This window comes from Oryza sativa, chromosome 12 (assembly GCF_034140825.1).
Source record: "Oryza sativa Japonica Group chromosome 12, ASM3414082v1".
Lineage (NCBI taxonomy): Eukaryota > Viridiplantae > Streptophyta > Magnoliopsida > Poales > Poaceae > Oryza > Oryza sativa.
In genome coordinates this window covers 7,132,668-7,146,184 of record NC_089046.1, presented here as the reverse complement: position 1 = coordinate 7,146,184, position 13,517 = coordinate 7,132,668, and the positions used below count along the sequence as shown (strand labels likewise).

General features: G+C 39.3%; 2 protein-coding genes across 4 annotated transcripts; both read left to right on the top strand.

Moving 5' to 3' along the window:
- The first annotated feature begins 1,444 nt into the window (after positions 1-1,444).
- LOC9266778 (uncharacterized) lies at positions 1,445-5,017 on the top strand. Of its 2 annotated transcripts, none has more exons than NM_001423364.1 (2): positions 1,445-1,535; positions 3,132-5,017. In NM_001423364.1, the coding sequence occupies exon 2, from the start codon at positions 3,169-3,171 to the stop codon at positions 4,432-4,434; it is 1,266 nt and encodes a 421-aa protein (NP_001410293.1). In that variant the 5' UTR covers positions 1,445-1,535; positions 3,132-3,168; the 3' UTR covers positions 4,435-5,017. The 2 variants fall into 2 exon arrangements, with proteins under 2 accessions (NP_001410293.1, NP_001410294.1); NM_001423365.1 differs by having other exon boundaries at positions 3,126-5,017.
- A 1,212-nt stretch (positions 5,018-6,229) lies between these two features.
- LOC4351828 (chaperone protein ClpC2, chloroplastic-like) lies at positions 6,230-12,035 on the top strand. 2 transcript variants are annotated; one of them, NM_001423367.1, is made up of 10 exons: positions 6,230-6,334; positions 7,031-7,609; positions 8,349-8,464; positions 8,560-8,682; positions 8,756-8,941; positions 9,146-9,361; positions 9,496-9,713; positions 9,961-10,036; positions 10,138-10,227; positions 10,604-12,035. In NM_001423367.1, exons 2-10 carry the CDS (start codon positions 7,054-7,056, stop codon positions 11,780-11,782), a joined length of 2,760 nt encoding a protein of 919 aa, NP_001410296.1. In that variant the 5' UTR covers positions 6,230-6,334; positions 7,031-7,053; the 3' UTR covers positions 11,783-12,035. The 2 variants fall into 2 exon arrangements, with proteins under 2 accessions (NP_001410296.1, NP_001410297.1); NM_001423368.1 differs by having other exon boundaries at positions 6,234-6,339.
- The last annotated feature ends 1,482 nt before the right edge of the window (positions 12,036-13,517 follow it).

Sequence of the window (13,517 nt, the reverse complement as noted above, 5' to 3'; positions counted from 1 at the left end):
TCAACTCGAGAATCAAGATTCGAAAACTTTCAAGTCCAGATTTGAAAAATTTGAAAACTTTCAATTTGAGATTCGAAAACTTTCAACTCGAGATTCGAAAACTTTCAAATCCAGATTTGAAAAATTTCAAATCGAGATTTGAAAAATTTCAAATCGAGATTTGAAAACTTTCAAGTCGAGATTTAAAAACTTTCAAGTTCAGATTTGAAAATTTTCAACTCAAAATTTTAAAACTTCAGATTTGAAAATTTTGAAAACTTTCAACTCGAGGTTCGAAAACTTTCAAATCCATATTTGAAAAATTTTCAAATCGAGATTTGAAAACTTTCAAGTCGAGATTTGGAAACTTTCAAGTTCAGATTTGAAAACTTTCAACTCAAAATTTAAAAACTTTCAAACTCAAAACATGCTAAAGATAAAAAAATCAGAAAAAAGAGAGAAAAAAAGGGTAAAAAAACGAAAAAAAACCGTAGAGGAGACGCGCGCGCGCGGCGGCGCGGCGGCGTTTGGCCTCCTGGGCCTGAAACGCGCGCCGCCGGCGCACGTGCGCTAACTAGCGTTTCCAGCCAATACGTCGCTATATATCGACATCAGAGATTAGCCTAGCCATACCCCGTCCGGTACCTACAGGGGCCGGCATGAGGGATCTAGCGTCATCTCTGATCTCGACGAGTTCGTGCTCAAGGAGGAAGACTACCTTGTCATCGACTACGAGTTGGTTATCTAGCCGTCAGGTTGACGACAGTTAGATAGGCTACCCCAAATATTGTACTGGTGTGATTATGGTGAATAAGAGCAACGACCGGCTTCGGTCAACAGGAGTAGGGTTATTACCTGACAATTCAGGGGCCCGAACCTGTATAAAAATCCTTGTCTCTGTACTAACGATCTCCATACCATCCAAATACCGTAGTTGTGACATCAAACGTCGACAATTTCTATACTTAATGTTTATATTATTGCAAGTATGAAAACTACTAGATAATTTCTTAGGCTGGGATTGCCTTAAGAGTACTTGCTGTTCTTGAGGGTGTGTTCTGTAACTATATGTGTCCACCTTCTAATCTATTGTTTTCCACGCATGTTGCATGTTAAATATAAGCCTACAATTTTCGTTCACCATAATATATTTTTTTTAAAAAGTATTAAATGGTTAAAGCTGTAATAGTACCAATTTAATAATAACACATTTTAATTAAATGGAAATGGAGAGAATAATTAATTGGTACCATGTTTTATACATAATTTCACACCAATGGAAAAAATAATAAAAAGGAAAAAACAGAAAAACTCCCTAGCTGGCATGGATAATACACAAAGGAAACTGAATAAACAGAAGTTTCCTATTTAACTGAGAGTTCACATCCCAATTTTGAAGGAATCCAAGGACCAAAATGTAAATAATCGCTAAATAAATCCGGGGTTTAAGCAAACTGCCTCCTCCAGGAGAGATGGCAAATGGAGGGAAGCAGGAGAGCAGAGCAGCCGCCAGGAAAGCAGGTGGCCGCTTCTCCAAGAACGAGCCCCAGATTCAGGTGATGATCCTTCCCGTATCCTTTTTGGCTTGATCATTTTTTTTCTCTGCATTTGTTTGTGAGATTTCACCCCCGCTTTAGTTTAGTTTCTTGGAGCGTTTTCATTGGGGATTTTGGTTCTTCCCCTTGACCGTTTCTTGATTCAGATGGTGTGTTGTTCTTGAGGTAGAGTAGGTGCATGTCTGAGTTCTTGAAAATCGAATCCTCTCTCAACATTTGCAGCTGCTGGTTATAGATTGCCCCCTTTCTTTCATTTGTTTCGAAAAATCTGTGTTTTTTTTATTTTAAAAAAATTGATTGGTACTAATGGAAGATGCGGCTATAGGTTAGTAGTTGTGAAGACTGAGAGAAGCATATCTGATTTATTTGTGCTGAAGAGTTTAGCTGCAATGCAGTAATTTGTGCTTGACCTAAAATTTTAGGCGATTTTTTGGATGGCAAAAAAATTGCTTCAGTGCCGTTTACTCTATAAATTGCTTTCTAAGGTAAGAGTGAATGTGAAATTGGTAGTTTGGAGATCTTCTGAATCCATTGAATATAAAATGTTCAATGACTGCACCTTATATTGTGAACAATGTCTGTACTAGTTAGTTTAGTTACTAATATAATCACAATCTGCATGAATTGTGTTTTTGTCAGAAAATTTGTTGTGCAGAGAGCATGGAGTCAACAATTACATTTATATAACAAGCAGAGAAAATTTCTGTTGCATGTCACTATCTCACCTTGAGTGCTTTGACCTTTTCTGAATACACATGGATAGACTATTATCATGTGAGATTAGTTTGCTTGAAATATTTTGTCAAGTGATGACACAATCATATGACTATTTCATTGACCGGATCCTCAGGTTGAATTGAATCAAGTGTACCACTAGAATTCGTTTGCCACAGCTGAAGCTAACTAATAAAAAATTCGTTAGGATTGTCTTGTTGCGATATTGGCGCATTTGTACATGTCCATGGAAATGTATGAAACAACACTGTACACCTTTTTTTTTTCCTCGTTTACATTAGGTAGTAGGTAAGGTACTTCTCTTCATAAAGCGAATGTGTAGATAAACCAAGTCAAAACTTGTTGGCACAGTGGGTGACATGAAGATGATGATATTCTAGGTAATGAAGTAGGTAATAGATCCTTTTAAATTTACAGCATCTCTCTTTTGAAGAACAATCAAGCAATTGGACTTCATCTAGGATAGTCTTCTGGAATATTTAAGTATTATATGTACATAATTTCCATAATTATGTACACTATATGTGGAAATATAGTGTACATAATTATGGAAAATATTGATTACTCAATTTGAGTCACTTATTTATCATATCAAATATACTTATTTGTTTACATCCCATCCACTTCATTTGCCACTATCACTTGCTTGTGTAACAGTGATGTTTCAATGGTGATGGACTGATTGCTGCTTCTTCCATATATTTTAGATATGATTGAGAAATCATATGTAGTTGTCATAAATATTCTATCTAGTTTCTCTACACATAATCTATCTTGTTTTCTATCTATTTGTAGAAAACTCAATTTGTCATTATCTTGGGTGATTGCCTGAAACAATTTTCTTATTTCTCCAAGTTCCAGGTAAAATTGAGTTGAAGTTTGCACAAGATATATTGCTATGGAAATCTCCAAGGAGGACAAAAATGTTTACAGCAAGGAAATAGCAACACTGTTAATGGTTGAAGAAAAAGTTTCTGAGGAGTTAACTAGTGAAACTGAGAATCCATATGCTGTTAGTGATTTCTCAAAGCTGTCTCCAACTGCTAACCCAGCTTCACCTCCTGAATGTGGCCGTTCTGAATTTGAGCATAACATGACTTCGCTTCATAACCATGTAATGGCGCACTTATCATTATGTAGCTTGAACATGAAGGAGGTCACTACTTCTACTGACAGGGAGGTTCCATCAGCCATTCTTAATTGTCCTTTGAAGGGTGTTAACAAGGATGCTAACACGGAGTTGGTAATAGAATGGAGGCTTGGAATGGGCAATTTCCCCTTGGTGCTATCAGAGTGCGGTGATTCTTCTTGTGATAGTTCTGTCAGTGAACAGTCATCTGTGACGAGCAGCCCATGTACATCATTCACGGCTCATTCAGATACCCGGTCTGAGGATCTTGATGGAGTAGATATTTGGGTCTCATCTTTAGACCTCGATGAAGAAGATTCAGACTTGCTTCAAGAGAAGGAACAAGATCTGGGATTTTTAAGTTGTGACTTCCCCAGCCCTTCTTTCAGTGCAGTGAGAAGAAGCCTCCAATTTGGTCCTTCCAGTTCGAGTCCAGCGACGTCACATGGGAAACAAGCCAATGACTCTGAAGAGCCTATATTTTGGCCATTTGAACACGCTTCATATTACAGTCCTGAATTTGATAAATTTCTGCTTGTATCGCCACGTAGAGTTACCATGGATGTTGGGTCTGCTGAATTTCGCCGGTTAAATCCAATTGTGCAGAGGCTACATAAGAACAAATTATCTTCAGCAAGGAAAAACGTCGGACCGCATCATGGAAGTGTCAGTTTGGGTGCAAAAGGAACCAAAACATCCCAAGATAAGGTTCAGAATGCCGCTGCAGTTCCCTCCTGGTTGAGCAGAACAACAAAAACATCAGCAAAAACATCCTCTTCTAAGCACCAGCAACTGAGCAACAGTGAGAAAAGAAAGCCGTCTCACTTGAAAATCTCTCCTCCAAGAAAGGATAGGTTTCCACAGTTGCAGTCAGGCCACACCGTTCAAGAGCTTGAAGCAAGTGATCACCGAAAGCTAGCTGTTGAGAAGATTCTGATCGAGCAGTTCATCGGCTTAGATGAGTTTGATGGCCATGAAGGTATCAGTTCAGATTCATCTGACAACCAACTTAGCCTCTTCCTATCTCCAAGATAGCCGGTCAGCATCTACAATCAGCGCATTATACGCATGCAAAACATCTACAGTAAATCATGTGCATATCTTCATGTACCATTATCATTAGCATCTACTTGTTGTACATTATACTGGTACCTTCAGAGTGACATTGCTAGGAGGTTTTTTGGTGCAAAGGCTGATTAAATTTCAGTACCAAAACTTCACCACTGGTTGTGTCTGATAATTGGTTTCCACTTGATCTTTGTCACTTCCCAACCAAATCTCACTTTCGTTCTGTCTTCGCGAATGCTGGATGAACCTTGAACTCCTAGTGCTGCTATCTCTGATGCACGAGAAGCAGGATAGTACATGTAAACAAGTAAAAGCTTCAGTTTGGTAGCTTACCTGAGCTTTCAGTTCCAAGAAACTCCAAGATGCTACTACATCTACATGGGAGAGGCTGTTAGACCAAGAACAGTACAATTGGCACTTGTATTCTTCAGTGTTTTTTTGTCGTCTGGTATGTTAGCTTGCCTGGTTGAGAACTGCTCAGAGGCCAGTCTAAATTTTCCAGGTGTACTTGATTTTTATATGGCAAAAGAAACAAAAAAAAGTTAGAATTTTGTCGCTGCCATTCCGGCTGCCTCAAGTCACAGGAAGATCTTTTGGTTGCACACAGAGAACTGATGGCTTGTGTGAGCCTCTGTTTTTTTTTTCCCTTCATCATCTGCATATCGGTGTGCTAGGATTTTGTTCTTCGTTTTTGCAAGGTGATAGAATTATTATGATATGAACATACAAGAAAAAAAGTTTGATAAAAAAGAAAGTAAGAATAAGCTGCGTTTGTGCGTTCGTCAAGTAGCTGATGTGTTAGGTTTAAACCAATATATATATCACTCTTTACTTTCATAACACTGTAAATATACTTTTATAATTTTTTATATCCTTAGATATATCACGTGGATACAATGTATCAAGGAAAGGTAATTAATATAGTTTTTATTGATTAATGAAATACTCCATCATCTAAAAAATACAACCATCTATTAATGAAATACTCCATCATCTAAAAAATACAACCATCTCCATGACACGTACAAATCCTCACCACGAAGCAAATCCATCTCGGAACAAATATATCTGCAGGTAGACCAATTTTGCTGAACACTCATGCCGCCGCAAATTTGTTGAACAGCAATATTTTCTTTTATAGTAAAAAGTACGAATTTACCTAACCTATGTTCAGTAAGAAAAAACGGATTTGTTAGAAAACTTCTACAAGTTTTATGTCCCTCAAAACTTTTAGATTTGTTACCATTGAATCACCTGGAGATTTGTGCATGAAGAAAATAAATTGCTAGAATTTTTTTTTCTCATGTCACGCGTAACATCTCAGTGTTAACTAATTAACCGAATACAAGTTTTATATAAGTAATATCGTAGTTACAATGCAGTTATAGGGTAGTTATAATATAATTACACTTTAATTATGCTATAATTACATCTAAAAGTTTTTTACTCCAAAAATTTGTGGCAATTTTTTTAGATACTTCAGAAAGAACCCTCTCCAGCCTACCTGCCTGCATATTCTGTTCTCATGATTGGGGGAAAATAAAATCCGGCACCCACAAGAAAAAAAATATCTACCATCTTGCATGGCAAGAAAAAACTCGGTTACTTGTACCAGCAATTCTCTGTCCCCAGAATTCAGAGATAAAAATCACAAAATTTTCAGAAGAAAACAAACAAGGAGAGAGAGAGAGAGAGAGAGAGAGAGAGAGAGAGAGAGAGAGTAGGCCAAAATAAAGGCAGGAGAGGAGAGCCCAGGCAGTGAAGCCGGAGGCCCGTCTTCTCCCTAGTCTCTCTTCTTCCCCCTTATCTCTAGGGAGGAAAGAAAAATAACAAGAACGCACCTTTTGTCTCTCTCCTCTCCTCCGAGGTAAGGTAAAGCTTCTCCCCCCCTATCCCCATGGCGTCCATCCTAGCTCGTTTTCTCTCTGTAAATTATATCGTTCTTGGTTGGTTCCTGTTGTTGGCTGCCGGGTGGGGGGGATTGTGGTGCGGAAAATTTGAGTTCTTGGATGGATTAGCGATCTTTTTTTTTTAGTTCTTGGTATTGGCGATCCCTAGAGATGTTATCTCTTTCCTGTATGGGAATAAAGATTACTTTTCTTTTGTTTGTTTGGGTGTTGGTGTTGTGAGGATGTTTGTGGATAGGGATGCTGTGTTGTATCGGTGATCTTTATCCAATTCTCTATCTTGGGTGTGTGGTTCAGTGATTGAACAGATGGGAGTGGTAGTTCTTTTTGCTGGGAGTTTTGTAGCAGTGCAATTTCCTTCTGAACTAATCATAGAGTAGAAAGAAGAGGAAACAAATATATACTGGAGAAATAGCTATTTATGATTTGCAATTTAATGAATATCTTTTTAGATGATGTGCAAATTTAGTGAAGAAGATGAAGCACAGTATCTTTGGTTTAGAAACGAAAGAATAATAAGCAGAGCATGTTTTGTAGTGTTATTGTAGATTCCATACTCTCCATTGTGCTTATCTCTGAGCATTTAGCTTACTTCCATTGGGGATCAAGTATCTAGATTAGTTTCTAACTATATCAGAATTGTTGGTCCCGAACAGGTTTGGGGAAGCTACTTCTGACCATGGCAGGCACCCTGCTCCAGCCGGTTGCCCTCGGAACAACTTTTGCAGGCCGTGTAAGTGGTCAGCGATGGAAGTCTCATGGCACAAGGAGGCCTCCCTCAATGTTGGCGATGTCCTTGAGCCGCCCAGTTAAGATGGCCGCATTTGTCGGTCTGAGATCGGTGCATAGCTTCTCAGTCACGCCTGTCACCAACTTCAGATCGACGGTTGCATCTTACAGATCAAGACGGGGAAGGCGTGCTCGCTTTGTAACCAGATCGATGTTTGAGAGGTTCACTGAGAAAGCTATTAAGGTTATAATGCTTGCGCAAGAAGAGGCAAGGCGGTTGGGCCACAACTTTGTCGGTACTGAGCAAATTCTCTTGGGTCTGATTGGAGAAGGGACTGGTATTGCTGCTAAGGTGCTCAAGTCAATGGGCATAAATCTCAAGGATGCACGTGTGGAAGTGGAGAAGATCATTGGGAGGGGCAATGGTTTCGTTGCTGTCGAAATACCATTCACACCACGTGCAAAACGTGTTTTGGAGCTTTCATTGGAAGAAGCTCGTCAGCTAGGTATGTCTTGCATTTTGATTGATTTGATTTTATCACTAATTTTTGTTTTTATTGTACCTAATCACACTTCAAAAATTGAAATCCAATAGACGGACAGTGACATCTATGTATCAAAAAGTCTCAATGTGTATTGCTTAGCTATCCAATCATTCTCACTCACTAATTACCAACAATCCATGGATCACTCTGGTTTGGTGATGAAACTGAACCTAATCAGAAGGGTAGTGACTTTCATAAATAGTAGTTGGTTATTGTTGCTGTCACACTTTTGGCCCTAACCAACATGTTGCTTTCTAAATGGGCTGAATTGGAAGTCACCAACATATACTTCAAGACATCATATTCTTGTTAAATATGTACTACTAAAAGTGCTAACTTCTCCTCTTACGGTAAAGTAAAAGTAAAAAGACGAGTTACAATGGACTAGTTGCATGATTATGTACCTTGTTAATTTGGTTTGCCACATCTGTTGTTCTTGTATTGTTTGGAATTCTCTTATTCATTATGGGAACTATTCCCTTCGCATTGGTGTATTCATTGGCTTATCGGTGTTACTCATATTGAATACATGGTTGCTAAGCTGCTGACTGTTCACATGTTAACAAAAGAAACTTTTATATCACTATGGATTTTGTATGCCGTGATGTGATGCATCTGATTTTCTTATTATATTTCAACATATGAGTGTATGACATAGAAGATCATTGGTTTTCCAGACTTGATGCCCTTATGTTTCCAGGACACAACTATATTGGATCTGAGCACTTGCTTCTTGGACTGCTCCGTGAGGGTGAAGGTGTAGCAGCCCGTGTGCTCGAAAGCCTTGGAGCCGATCCTAGCAATATTCGCACGCAGGTAAATGATGTGCATATATCTGAATTTTTTCTCCTCTCTGTACGAGTAGTCTTTGTTTTTCTTTAGCATTTATAACGAACATAACATGCATCTAGGTTATCCGAATGATTGGCGAGACTACAGAAGCTGTTGGTGCAGGAGTTGGAGGAGGGAGTAGTGGCAATAAAATGCCAACACTTGAGGAGTACGGAACTAATTTAACAAAATTAGCAGAGGAGGTAATGTTTTTGTCCTATTGCAACATAGTAGCACTTGTGCATGCATAATTGTTAACTCTGATAATCTCTGTAGGGAAAGCTAGATCCTGTTGTTGGAAGGCAACCCCAGATTGAGCGTGTCGTACAAATTCTGGGCAGACGAACAAAGAACAACCCATGCTTAATTGGAGAGCCTGGTGTTGGAAAGACAGCAATTGCAGAAGGCCTTGCTCAACGCATTTCTACTGGTGATGTGCCTGAAACAATTGAAGGAAAGAAGGTATACTTTGTTTCTTTAATTGTTCATGATATACCCAATACCATATGCATTAATCCTTATATTTCCTCTGTGAGTTGTAAACATCTTAGCGTAGGCTTGATTGTGGCCCCTTTATGTGTTAGGTCTTTCTGTGCTCTCTTGCTTGGGCTTTTGTGTAATTAGTGAGAAAATTATCTCATATTTATTTGAACTTATTTACTGCAGGTCATTACCCTTGATATGGGACTTCTTGTTGCTGGTACAAAATACCGTGGAGAATTTGAAGAAAGATTAAAGAAGCTGATGGAAGAAATCAAGCAGAGTGATGAGATAATACTATTTATTGATGAAGTCCACACTCTCATAGGAGCAGGAGCAGCTGAGGGTGCTATTGACGCTGCTAACATTTTAAAGCCAGCATTAGCAAGAGGAGAACTACAGGTATGTGGATGGTACTCTGGTCTATTTGTTGTTTAATATATGCACTATCTACCATCATTGTGTCATGCTGAACCTCTTGATGTCTTCTTAGTTACTATAATGTCTCACAATATATTCTCTTTGTTTGATTTCAGTGTATTGGAGCCACCACACTTGATGAATACAGGAAGCATATTGAGAAAGACCCAGCATTAGAAAGACGTTTCCAGCCTGTAAGAGTGCCAGAGCCAACAGTTGATGAAACCATAGAAATTCTCAGAGGGCTTCGGGAACGATATGAGATCCATCATAAACTTCGTTACACTGATGATGCTCTGATTTCAGCTGCCAAGCTATCTTATCAATACATCAGGTGTGTGAATTACTTGGTTATAAGCTATAAAATATCACCTCGTTGAGCGCGCATATTGTTCGTGGACCTTCTGTAGCATTTCAATAAAATGTTTGTGAGGAGTTTCCCAGTTGAAAGATTAAATTATTGAACAGGACATATGTTACTATCAGAGTCAACAACTCAACTGTCTATTGAATAAAATATAGCTTGACTACTATATATATCATTCAGATTTTATTTATCTGACACATTATTTTGTTTGCAGTGATCGTTTCCTCCCAGATAAAGCAATTGATTTGATTGATGAAGCAGGTTCACGTGTAAGGCTTCGACATGCCCAGGTATTGAATTTGGTCATATGCTACCATTTGTTTGGATGTTCCACACATTTTGCAATTTCTTGCATGCTCTACACAATATCTGAGTCCAGCCATTTCTACAGGTTCCTGAAGAAGCTAGAGAGCTTGACAAGGAGCTCAAGCAAATCACAAAAGATAAGAATGAAGCTGTCCGTAGCCAGGACTTCGAAAAGGTAACTGCCTATGGATGAGCTACTAGATTTTTATCTGTCTTCAAGTTCGTAAAGCAACTTAACTGTTTAAATGCTTACTGAATTACTATCCGTTGTTATGTGAAATGACAATTATAATTCATACATGGCATAGTTAATTAAGGTCATCTAGGAATTCTTTGTACATTCCATCAAAACAAAGTTTCTATTTAAGTTGATGACTGTCTACTGTTCATCAAACTGTTTCTTGAAATTCTATCCAAGTAGTAGTGTCTGTGCATATTGCCTTCCCATTACTTCGCCCATATACATAAGTCAATGCTTGTCAATTTGCCTTTTGTTTGATAGAAATGATAACTTATAATTGGTTGGATATATTTGAATTTGTTGACATTAGGCTGGAGAGTTACGTGATCGTGAAATGGAATTGAAGGCCCAGATAACAGCTCTCATTGACAAGAGCAAGGAGATGAGCAAAGCAGAGACTGAATCAGGGGAGACAGGGCCACTGGTCAATGAAGCAGATATCCAGCACATTGTATCCTCGTGGACTGGTATTCCAGTAGAGAAGGTATCAAGTGACGAGTCCGATAAGCTTCTTAAGATGGAAGAGACTTTGCATCAGCGTGTCATTGGTCAAGATGAGGCTGTGAAAGCCATAAGTCGCTCCATCCGCCGTGCTCGTGTGGGCCTCAAGAACCCGAACAGGCCGATTGCAAGCTTCATTTTCGCAGGTCCAACCGGTGTTGGTAAATCCGAGCTCGCAAAAGCACTTGCAGCATATTACTTTGGATCTGAGGAGGCCATGATCAGGCTTGATATGAGTGAATTCATGGAGAGGCACACTGTATCCAAGTTGATTGGTTCACCCCCAGGGTATGTTGGGTACACGGAGGGTGGACAGCTGACTGAGGCAGTTCGACGCAGGCCATACACAGTCGTGCTTTTCGACGAGATCGAAAAGGCGCATCCAGATGTATTCAACATGATGCTCCAGATCTTGGAAGATGGAAGGCTGACTGACAGCAAGGGAAGAACAGTGGACTTCAAGAACACACTTCTCATAATGACTTCGAACGTCGGAAGCAGCGTCATCGAGAAGGGTGGTCGGAAGATAGGTTTCGATCTCGATTACGATGAGAAGGACAGCAGCTACAGCAGGATCAAGAGCCTTGTCGTCGAGGAGATGAAGCAGTACTTCCGCCCCGAGTTCCTCAACCGTCTCGACGAGATGATCGTCTTCAGGCAACTCACCAAGCTGGAGGTCAAGGAGATCGCCGAGATCATGCTCAAGGAGGTCTTTGACAGGCTCAAGGCCAAGGACATTGACCTCCAGGTCACCGAGAAGTTCAAGGAGCGTATCGTTGACGAAGGCTTCAACCCGAGCTATGGTGCGAGGCCGCTAAGGAGGGCCATCATGAGGCTCCTGGAGGACAGCCTCGCGGAGAAGATGCTAGCTGGGGAGGTGAAGGAGGGTGATTCTGCCATTGTCGATGTGGATTCCGAGGGGAAGGTGATTGTACTGAATGGCCAAAGTGGGTTGCCTGAGCTTTCAACTCCGGCTGTCACTGTGTAGTAGTTCATATATACTGCAGAGTGTTAAGAGATGCAGTGCTTTTCATTCAGATATATTTCTGCATAGTTAGCAACTTAGCATAACTGTATATATAGTATATACAAATCAAAGGAGGAGGAAACACCAGCTGATTCCTGGTTTCTCATGTTTGGGACACCTTTTTTTTTATTAACAATAATTTCATATGGTAGAGGGATCTTAAATTAAATTAGCTAATGGCAAAAATTTGGTAGTAAAATAAATTTTCCGTGCTTATTTATATACTGTTGATTTGACTCAAGTTCAAATTAACTCAAAATAATTCTTCAACATTTGGATGACACAGTACATGTCCATCTTGGTTTATGCAATTAATTAACTTGTCAGGATCCTGCGAGTAAAGTTCACAAATTTGATCATTATAATAGACTGAATGTTTTAAGTAGTGGAGATTGCAGATAATCTGCTCACATAAGAGCAAGTTTAATAGTAGAGCCAATTATTAGCTGTAAGCCCATATTAAAACTAACATATATAATATATGGGTTATTATTTGGTTCTCTCTATTTTTCTTTTCTTCTCCTTTTCTCTCACATGTCTATTTAATGCATCCATCTTTTAGAGCATGTAAAGAGTAAGCTCTTACATAAGCCTATAGCCGGCTTATAGCTTGCTTACTTGCTCTGAATATTATCTATCGCCTGCCGACCGGTACTCCTCACAAAATTGATTTTTGGACCCTTAAGTAACATCTTAAAATTATAAACGGGTAAAAAAGATAATCAAATTTGCTGCTCTGGGTTTCCGTTAAGTCTATCTGATTTCGACCAACAGTAGTGGATTGATCTAAAACTACTATGAAATTCCTTTCCACGTTAAAACAAAAATAAAGAAATAAAATAAATCCAAAATTAAACGAATTGTGCTATTCATAATGGGCCAAGTCCATCATTCTGTCCCATTTTCCTCTTGGAATAAGTTCACTTTGACTCCCTTATTTAGTGGCCAAATCTAATTTGTATACATGAACCACAACACCGGATATCTTGACCCCCCCATCTATTAAAACTAGTGTAATTTGACTCTCTCGGTGGTTTTGAAGAGCGGTTTTCTTGACGTGGCGCTTATGTGACGGTGTTGAGGTGATCTTCGTTTCACGTGACGTTGATATGATGCTTATGTGGCACTAGAATTAAAAAAAATATATGTGTGGGACTGTTGACGAAAAATCCATGCTTGACTATGGTGCCAGAACTGTGTTGGCACGAACTAAGTCGACGAACTCAACGGCCTGGGAGATCTGCTTAGCTCCAGTGCGGGTCAAAAAGTTGATGAGATGCGGGCGTGCTAGTCAGTTTGATCCTGCAACCGACAAGATATACAAATAGCAGATCAAAGAGCCGATCGGCTGACAAGCCGATGGAGTAATTCCAACCGACACTGATACTAGCCGATAGCGATAGGATTTTGAGCTATCAGCTATATGTCCAATATAGATAATGATATAAAGACAATCGGTTGATGATAATGTAAAAAATACAATCCAGTAGAAACCAATTGGCTAACAATGAGATGATATAATAAGCACTTATCCAAAGGTTAAAGCATACATCGGCTAGATGTCCGATGTCATAAAATCCACAAGATTAGATAAACAATGAAACCTTTGTTGCAATCAGCTAAACCCAACTAGTATGTAATCCTTGTAAGCCGATGCAACGTCTAGATACCTCATCGGTTGAAACCCCGATGAAAC